The sequence below is a fragment of the Carlito syrichta genome, unplaced genomic scaffold (genome assembly GCF_000164805.1).
Source record: "Carlito syrichta isolate Samal-C Ts95f unplaced genomic scaffold, Tarsius_syrichta-2.0.1 Scaffold142918, whole genome shotgun sequence".
Taxonomy (NCBI): domain Eukaryota; kingdom Metazoa; phylum Chordata; class Mammalia; order Primates; family Tarsiidae; genus Carlito; species Carlito syrichta.
In genome coordinates, this window is record NW_007087014.1 from 97,654 (window position 1) to 106,865 (window position 9,212).

Sequence of the window (9,212 nt, forward strand, 5' to 3'; positions counted from 1 at the left end):
CAAAAGAAAAAAAAAAAAGGGTCAAAATGGTCGGACACAGTGGTTCACAGCTGTAAGCCCTGTAGTTTGAAAATAGACTGGGCAACAAAGCGAGACCTCATCTCTACAAAAAATAAAAAAACTAGTCAGGTGTGGTGGTGCGTGCCTGTAGTCCCAGCTACCCAGGAGGCTGAGGCAGCAGGATTGCTTGAACTGGGAGGTTGAGGCTGTGGTGAGCTGTGATGGTGCCACTGCATTCCAGTGTAGGCAGCAGAGTGAGACTCCGACTCAAAAAAAAGGTTAAAATGGCAAATTTTATGTCAGGTGTATTTTACTACAATTAAAAGAAGAAAGTACAGGAAGTCAGAATTAAGATTCCAACAAACAGACCATGATCCTGTTGCCGTAACCTCCGCGTCAGATACGGCAGCTTGTGGAGGCCTCCAGGAAGCAGACGACGTGACATTTGCAGGGCCCCCGAAACACCCTTGGCGCTTCCTGTCCCCCATCACCACCCTGTTCAGCCCACCTGGAAGAATTTCACAACAAGGGGGATGTCATCAGGCTCAACTCGGGCTGTGCCCTGGCTATGGGCCAGGAACCCCGCTTCACTGCACTTTATCTACATTAAGACACACAAGCTGGGCTCGATGGCTCAGCCTGTAATCCCGCGCTTGGCGAGGCTAAGGTGAGTGGATTGTCTGAGCCCACGGGTTCGAGACCCGCCTGGGCAACTTGGCGAGACCTCATCTCTACAATAAATCAAAACTTAGCCGGGCATGGTAGCGCGCGCCTGTAGTTCCAGCTACTCGGAAGGCTGAGGCGGAAGGATCGCCGGAGCCCAGCAGGTCGAGGCTGCGGTGGCCGGGAGCGGCCACTGCACTCTAGTCTGGGCAACAGAGTGAGACTCCAACTCAAAAAAAAAAAAAAGACACACAAATGCGTACCTCGTGCACAACCGCCATGGGTGTTTAGCCCCAGGCCCTGCTATGTGGGCCTGCGGCCAGAAGCAATAGGCATCCCTCATGACCGCGGTCGAGGCGCAGGTGACACGCTGTAATGTCTGCCCCAAGACATCACCCAAAACCTTTCAGAAGTGTCCTCGTCGGTAGGTGAGGCCTCACGGCAGTCTGCCACGCACCACCTCCGTGGGTGTAAAACCAGCCTCCCGCGGTGTGACTCACTCCCTAACCCCGCACTTGGGCGGCCTTTGAGCGCCTTCTCCCGCACCCGAACCCTGTGCTCCGCCTTCGAGCGCCTCCTCCCAGACCCTAGCTGCTGTGCCTGGCCTTCAAGCAGCTTCTCCCGGGACCCGTGCCCGTGCTCAGCCTTCAAACCCCCGCGGTCCCACCTCATCGTCATGCACCAGCTCCTTCTTCACCACCTTCATGGCGTAGATCTGGTCGTTCTTCTTCAGGCGCACCAGCAGGACCTTGGCGTAGCTCCCGCGCCCGATGACCCTGATGAGGTCAAAGTCCTGCAGCCCCAGCCCCTGAGAGATCTTGATCCCGTCCATCCCATCGATGACTGGCTTAAGGTCCTGCGGGGGACAGGGCAGGGGCAGTGAGGGGAGGATGTCAGGGGGCTCAGAGGAGCCTCGTCACCAACCCAAGAGACCTGCCACTCAGGGCTCAGAGCCCCATGAGCAGTCGCGACTCTGTCCAAGCACCCACCAAACTCCCGTTTGAATTGGGACATGAAAGTTGAGAACTCGTCGGGCTCGGGGGCTCAGCCCGTCATCCCGCGCCTTTGGGAGGCTGAGGTGAGTGGATGGCCTGAGCCCGCGGGTTCGAGACCCGCCTGGGCAGCGAGACCTCATCTCTACAATAAATCAAAAAGTCAGCCGGGCGTGGCAGCGCATATCTGCATTCCAGTCTGGGGGACAGAGTGAGACTCCAACTCAAAAAAAAAAAGAAAAGAAAAGAAAGTTGAGAACTGGCTGGGCCTCGTGGCTCACATCTGTAATCCCACAACTTTGGAAGGCTCAGGTAAGAGGAGTACCTGAGTCCACGGGGTTGAGACCAGCCTGGGCAACTTGGTGAGACCTGGTCTCTACAATAAATCACAAAAACTAGCGTGATGGTGTGCATCTGTAGTTCCAGGTACTTGGAAGGCTGAGGCAGAAGGATCGCCTAAGCCCAGCAGGTTGAGGCTACAGAGGCCATGAGTGTGCCACTGCACTCCCAGCCTGGGGGACAAGAGTGAGACTCCAACTCAAAAAAAAAAGAAAAGAAAAGAAAAGAAAAATTAGCTGGGCATGGTGGTGCATGTACTTGGAAGGCTTAGGCAGAAGAATTGCCTGAGCCCAGCAGGTCGAGGCTGTGGTGGCCGTGAGCGTGCCACTGCACTGCAGTCTGGGCAACAGAGTGAGGCTCCAACTCAGAAAAAATAAGTTTAAAAAGCTGAGCACTGAAGGCTGTGTGCATCCAAGGGAGGAGCCGGGAAGCTGAAAGCCGTTTGCTTCTACACGCCATGGCCCTGGTCACTAGCTGCAGGTCCGCTGTGACCAGCACGGGACACCCAGGACGCAGCCTCACCAGGTCAAGTAAAAGAGGTGACCGCAGGGCCATGTGTCCTAGGGCCGACAGGACTGAACCTGCGATTTACCTGTTCACATCTCTGTCCTACCAGGGTCCTCCCCAGGGATGTCAGACACAACTAGCAGACGGCAGCCAAGACCTCCTGACACCCAGCAGGCACTATGAGAGGCTCCTCTCTCGGATGCACACAGTCTTCAGTGCTCAACTTTTTAGACTTTTTTTTTCCCTGAGTCGGAGTCTCAGAAGAGGAGCAGTCGGTTGGGACACTTCTGGCAGGGGTGTCTGTGGGAGGATGGGGCCCCTGCAAGGGGCTGTTATGTGGACAAGGTGGGCTCTGCTTTCTAGGGGCTCCCACCTGACTCCTGACAAGGGCGGCCAGACAGGAATACCAGGTTTGAGGGAACCGTCTGCCGGTTACTCGGGAAAGCATGGGCCTCGATGAGGAGACGTTCTTCAGGCTACAGGAGCAGAGGCCAATCCTGTGCCCCCGTGCCTCTCTCGGGATTCGCCTCTAAGAGTTGGACACAGGTGCGAGGCTGAGCTGGCCTCCTGGTCCACGTCGAGGAAGGCCACAGAGGCCATGAGAGGAAGGTATGCACGCACGCACAGGTGGACAAACACGCAGCTCAAGAGCCGGCACTGGGTGGAGGATGCCGTGAGATGGCAGGGCCCGTGGGGACAGCTGCCCCGCGCAGAGGATATGCCTGAAGCCAAACCAGACCCTCTGCTAGGTGTCCACATAGCAGACTTCACTGCAATCCGGCAGCTGTCCCACCTTCCCTGGCCCATGTCCGTGTCTCCATAACTCCCTGGGGACGATGGGTGAACTTTTCCAAAAGAACATCACGACACAAAGGAGCGGCTCTGACGCTCACCTCTGAGTCATCCTTGATGTTGTCATGTTTCCGGGTGGAAGAAATATAAGCAACTGGCGAAGAAAGAAAGGAAGAGAAGGTCATCGCAGGGGGGGTCAGGAACAGGGAGAACGTGGGGACCGGGGACCTCACTGCTGTGTGGGGTGGCATGGCCCGGGCCAGGGCAGCGGTGCAGGGCAGGGCCATAGAGCAGCCGTGTCTGCGCCTAGTCTGGAGTTATGAAATGCAGCTTCCTGGGCCCCACCAGACCTGGGGGAGGGGAGGGGGGAGTCCAGGGTCCTGCATCGGTGACCCGTTTTCCCAATCACACATCTGGACAGAACTAGTCATGAGGTTCTGGCGACCAGCCTTCAGTATGTCCCCGGAGTGGGTAAGTGGGTACGTGAGCACGTGCAGGGATGGGCGGATGACGCGGAGGAGGACAGCAAATGGGTGGGCGGACGGACAGATGGGCGAGGGACAGATGAACGATGCCGGGTGAGTGGGTGGGTGGTGGGCGAGCGAACGGGTGGGGGATGGACGGACGGACGGACGGACGGACGAGGGGCGACCCAACGGGCGGAGGTCAGCGGAGGACGGCGGATGAACACACGGCTGGATGACGGATGAGAGAAGGGATGATGATGAGAGAACGGAGGGGTGCTGCGTGAATGAGTGGATGACGGACGAGCGGACGGATGCTGGGCGAAGGGAGGGACAGATGACGGGGAGGGAGTGAGTGGACGAACGGAGGGTGAGGGACAGACAGACGGACGGGTGATGGGTGAGGAGACGGGTGTTGAGTAGGTGGATGGTAAACAGATGGAGGAGGAAGGAATAAACGGTGGATGACGGGTGGGTGGAGATGAACGGATGGACGGACGGATGGATGACGGACGGACTGACGGAGGATGGATGCAGGGTGGACGAGGAATAGGAGTACGACGGGGGGACAGAAGGATGACGGGTGGATGGTGGGTGGTGGACAGATGGGTGATGAAAAAGGAACCGCAGGGCAGGTGAATGAAGAGTGGGGGGGCGGGTGAGATGGGTGGGGTGGCTGGGTGGTGGGCAGGTGGCTGTCTGTCAGAAGTTCCCTTGGGCGAGGGGCCGGACGGACTAAGTGCTGTGTGCTCTGTGATCTCACTCCATCCTTCAAGGGCTCCTGGGGGACAGAACTCACACGCATCAGGTGAGCGTAAGGGCTTTCCCACCGCGCACAAGAGCCCACATAGGGTGGAAGCTCAGGGTTGGGAATGGACATCTGTCTCCGAACGCTCCTCGGTATCTGGAAAAGTCTTTCCCCGAGAGAAAGCCTCACAAGAACCCAAAGACCACAGAGTTGATGTGTGTGTGTATGTGTGTCGCCAGCAGGGCCTTCCAGGGACATGGGCCAGCTTATGTAGCATGCAGATGGGGGTGGCGCCGGGCCGTGGTGGCTGCAGCACTAAGCGCCTTCTAGAACTCCCAGAGCTGGCCAGAGAGGACACTCCCCAGTCCATGACAGCACCTCACGGTGACATCACTGACCAGCGGTCCCCAGGGAAGACCACTCGCCCTGCCCCTCTGCCAGGGACCAAGAAAGGCCTTGGGAGCATCGTCCCTGGCCCACAGGAAGGTAGCTAGGCTCGCCAATGCTGACCCTTGCCGGGCAGATAGGACAGAAAAAGGCCATGAGCAGGGTGATGGGGTGCCCAGGTCCTGCTGGTGGGAGGAAGAGCACTTACTTCCATCTGTCTCCTCGGAGGGAAGGTCCACGTCGTCGCCCTTGTCATCTACTGGAGGTTCCTGGGAAGGCATGACAGAATCCTGCCACAGAGACGCAGCAGTGTCATTGCAGGCTCTGCAGACCTCTCAGGACCACACCCGTGAGAGGTATGTAACATCGTGGATAGAGATATGTGTGCCACATCACCATGCTGAGTATACAAAGCATACAGATCGCCAGGGACGCTGGGCAGAGCTACAGCCTTCCCCTAAAGACTTCACAGAAGGGCTATGTCACACAGCATGTGGCCACCTTCCCCTCCCAACCTGCATGGGTGTGTCTCACCAGGAATCAGGCGGCCCAGCCCCATTCTCAGGGTTGCATGCACTGTGTCATCATCGAGACAGTCCTATTGGGGGCCATCTGGTGGCAAGCACTGAGGCCCAGCCTCTGGCTGCTCTCACTCCTCAGGCTACTGTGGACCTGGGGTCAAAGGGTATCACGTGCCTTTGTGGTTTCTGGTGGACATGGCAGCAGGGGCCTCCGGAGGGACCGTGCCGACACACCCCAGCTCCGGCCTGTATGACCCCACGTTCTGTGCTCGCCAACCCAGGCATAAGACCACAATTTCTACTCTGCTCTGTCCCGTAAGGGGAGGGCACATCACCCCTGACATCTATGGCCACACACCTGGACATGCACCCACTGTGCTGCAGCTGGGATGGCAGTGAGGCCGTGAGGGATGGGAGGGTCAGTCCCAAACTGTCCCCTGGTTCAGTGGGACACAAGGGGCCAGACAGAGACAGCAGAAGTGGCCAGAATACTCCGAGGAAAAGTCAACAATGCCCTGGAGGACTTCATGCTTCAAATTCAGGATCCAGGGACCGTGGTGGGAGGGTACTGCTCTGACTACAGACTGGCCACCAGGAACACACGGCTGCCCCGAGATGTCGTGGAGACATCCTCTGATGCCCAGAGTCATGCAGGTGCCCAAGGGCCCCCTGGCTTTGGTCCCTGCAGCCCCTAAAGAGAACCTGTGGTTGGGAGGTGGGCCCCTCCCTCGTCCCCTTGGAGCAGAAGTGCTGGGGGCTTGCAGAGCTCAGGAGGGGTCCTGCCAAATCTGGCAGCCACAGGCGCCCTCTCCTGCCTGGTTGGCGGCAGAGAGGGGGCCACTTGACGACTCACCATATGCCTCCTGCAGGTCAGCGGGACGAGCACGTGGCAGCGTTTATGGACCAGCAGCCTGCAGTTGATGCACCGGTAGCCTTGCCTCGCGAGGCCCCATATCCTTTCGCCGCACTGGCCGCAGTGCGCGCTCTGTGGGCGAGAGCAGTCACCATCAGGTTGAGGCCCGGCCCACAAGACCCTGGGGCCCGGCAGGGCAGGCAGGACACGCGCCTTCACCGACTCTCCCAGAAGGTGAGGCTGAGCTGTTGTGAGCGGCGGCCCTGGCACCTCATCACCGCTGGGCACAGCTCTGAGCTCACAGCCCCTCTCACAGCCATCCCAAGGCCGGGTTACCAAAGGGCCCAGGAGAGGCCCAGAGCCCTGCAGTGTGGGAGGGCGGGGCGGCCCCAGGCAGGGGAGACCAACCCTACCTCTGGAAGGCCTGGGCTTGCAGGCTAGATGTGTGTGGGACCTCGGGGGCCCTGTCTGGGTGGCGCGGCCCAGGCTGGGGGGAGCCCGGCCTGATGGGGGCCCCCCGGCCTGGCCCTTGGCACCCACGTCCTCCCAAAGCCGGCCCAGGGAAGATGGCTTGGCATCCTGGCTCATGGGAATCCTGAACTGATGTTGAGCAGTTTGCAATCCCCTGGGTTTTTTCAGTATTTTTCAAGATTTTACAGGATCCTTCTTTGTTCTTCATGGTTCCAAACAATTTGAAACAAATGATCATTACCAGCTTGCTTGGGGACACTTTCAGGAATTTTTAAATGTTACAAAAAGCACAAGAATGGACACCAGGACCCACTCACACACCTCCTGGCTGAGCACATGGCCTTGTGGCAGGCAAGTGGTGCGTCTGCACGGCCGTAGACACCTGGGTTCCCACTCAGATGTTTGTCAGTCATAATTCTTACAAGTTTTTACCCTCTTTCGCCATTTTAAACCAATTTCTGTCTTTTTAGAATGCCTTAAATTACTCCTAAATTAGGAATTCAGTCTGAACTGAATTCATTTAAGAAAACTGAGCTGGGCATGGTGGTATGTACCTGTAGTCCCAGCTATTTGGGAGGTTGAGGCAGGAGGATCATCTGAGGCCAGGAGTTCAAGGCTGCAATGAGCTATAGTCACGCCACTGCACTCCAGCCTGGGTGACAGAATGAGACCCTATCTCTAAAACAATTCATCCCTCAGTCAATAATCCCAGTGATTTGGGAGGCCAAGACAAGAATATTGTTTGAGGCCAAGAGTTCAAGACCAGCCTGGACAACATAGCAAGGTAGCGCACACCTATAACTCCGGCTACTTGGAAGGCTGAGGTGGAAGGATCGCCAGAGCCCAGCAGGTCAAGGCTGGGGTGGCTGGGAGCGGCCACTGCACTCCAGTCTGGGCAACAGAGTGAGACTCCAACTCAAAAAAAAGTATATATATATATCATGTTTTGCTGTAAATGTGTTGAGCTTTCTCGAAGTCACCATTTAACACCCTAATCTGCAACACCTGAGTCATATTTAAGGGCAAATTCACAGCCACCTATGAATTTTCATGTCTTTAGAAATTAATAGGCCTAACAGGCTGGCTCAGTGGCTCAGCCTGTAATCCCGTGCTTTGGGAGGCCGAGGTGAGTGGATTGCCTGAGCCCACAGGTTCGAGACCTGCCTGGGCAACTTGGTGAGACCTCATCTCTACAGTAAATCAAAAATTAGCCGGGCGTGGTAGTATGCGCCTGTAATTCCAGCTACTTGGAAGGTTGAGGCGGAAGGATTGCCGGAGCCCAGCAGGTCAAGGCTGCAGTGGCTGAGAGCGGCCACTGCACTCCAGTCTGGGCAACAGAGTGAGACTCCAACTCAAAAAAAAAAGAAATTAACAAAGATGCCTTTTCATAGGGAGCCGCCCTCACTGGGGGTCAGGCGAGGACAGTTGCTGCTGATCTAGAGGCGCCAGAACTATGTCGAAGGCTCATTACTTCAAATCTACATTTGAATTATTAGCATTTCAGGAAACATGCCATTAAAAAATAAAACAAAACCTAAAGCCCAGGTTTCTATTCTCAGAAATTCACAGGAATTAATAGATTAGTGGGGTAAAAATACTTTTAAGTCTATCTTCCATGCTGCCAATTTGCTCCTTGTTCATATTTTCAATGAGCCATTTTAATGTTTTTAACATATTCCACTCTTGTTTCTATCCCACTAATCTAAGCCTCCTGCCTGGTTTCTGCCAGCTGCAGTTGAGAATGCCCCACTTTCTGCCGTGTTTTGTGGTTTTGGGTTGTGAGCTCAGACGCCTTATTCACCCATCTGTGGGAATCCTGGAGGCTGGGCTGGATAGGAACTGCCTCTGCCTCTGTTGGCCACTTGGGGACTTTGCTTGGGCAAAAGGGCTGGGGAGAATCCTGGGTGGGCCTCACCATCCTGGGTGGCGTCTCTGGAACTGCCCTCTCCCCCGAGCTCCCCGCAGTCTCTTCTTCCCTGGGACCTGACTGACCACTCCTCGGCTTCTGGTTCACTCATAAAAAATGTCAAAGTCCTTGGACCACCCACCAGTCATCCCTGTAGCACAAGCAGTCACGGGCTGGAGACTATGAACTGCTGTGGTCTAAGCTCTGCGTGGTGCATGGCGTGGTCACAGTGAAGAGAAGAACAGGACTCCAGTTCCTGTCTTTATGTGTACTGGGAAAGTCGCCAAGCAATTGTTCCTGTATGCCAATTGTCCTTAACTGCAAGGATGGGTTTTTTTTCTTTTTTTTTTTATTTGGAGTCTCACTCTGTCACCCAGACTGGAGTGCAGTGGCCACTCCTGGCCACCGCAGCCTTGACCTGCTGGGCTCCAGCGATCCTTCCACCTCAGCCTTCCGAGTAGCTGGAATTACAGGAGCGCGCTACCACGCCCGGCTAATTTTTTTTATTTATTGTAGAAATGAGGTCTCGCCTGCCCAGCGGGTCTCGAACCGGCGGGTTCAGGCAATCC

The 9,212-nt window shown here is 56.2% G+C and overlaps 1 protein-coding gene across 1 annotated transcript in view; it reads right to left on the reverse strand.

Moving 5' to 3' along the window:
- Nucleotides 1–9,212, reverse strand: part of PRKCZ (protein kinase C zeta) — a gene marked incomplete at its 5' end in the record, with an annotated part of 100,904 nt that overhangs the window by 21,706 nt on the left and 69,986 nt on the right. Inside the window, 4 exons of the mRNA XM_021708557.1 lie at nucleotides 1,331–1,519; nucleotides 3,395–3,447; nucleotides 5,101–5,182; nucleotides 6,267–6,398. Coding sequence (XP_021564232.1) covers nucleotides 1,331–1,519; nucleotides 3,395–3,447; nucleotides 5,101–5,182; nucleotides 6,267–6,398 — 456 coding nt within the window. The remainder of the gene's footprint in view (nucleotides 1–1,330; nucleotides 1,520–3,394; nucleotides 3,448–5,100; nucleotides 5,183–6,266; nucleotides 6,399–9,212) is intronic.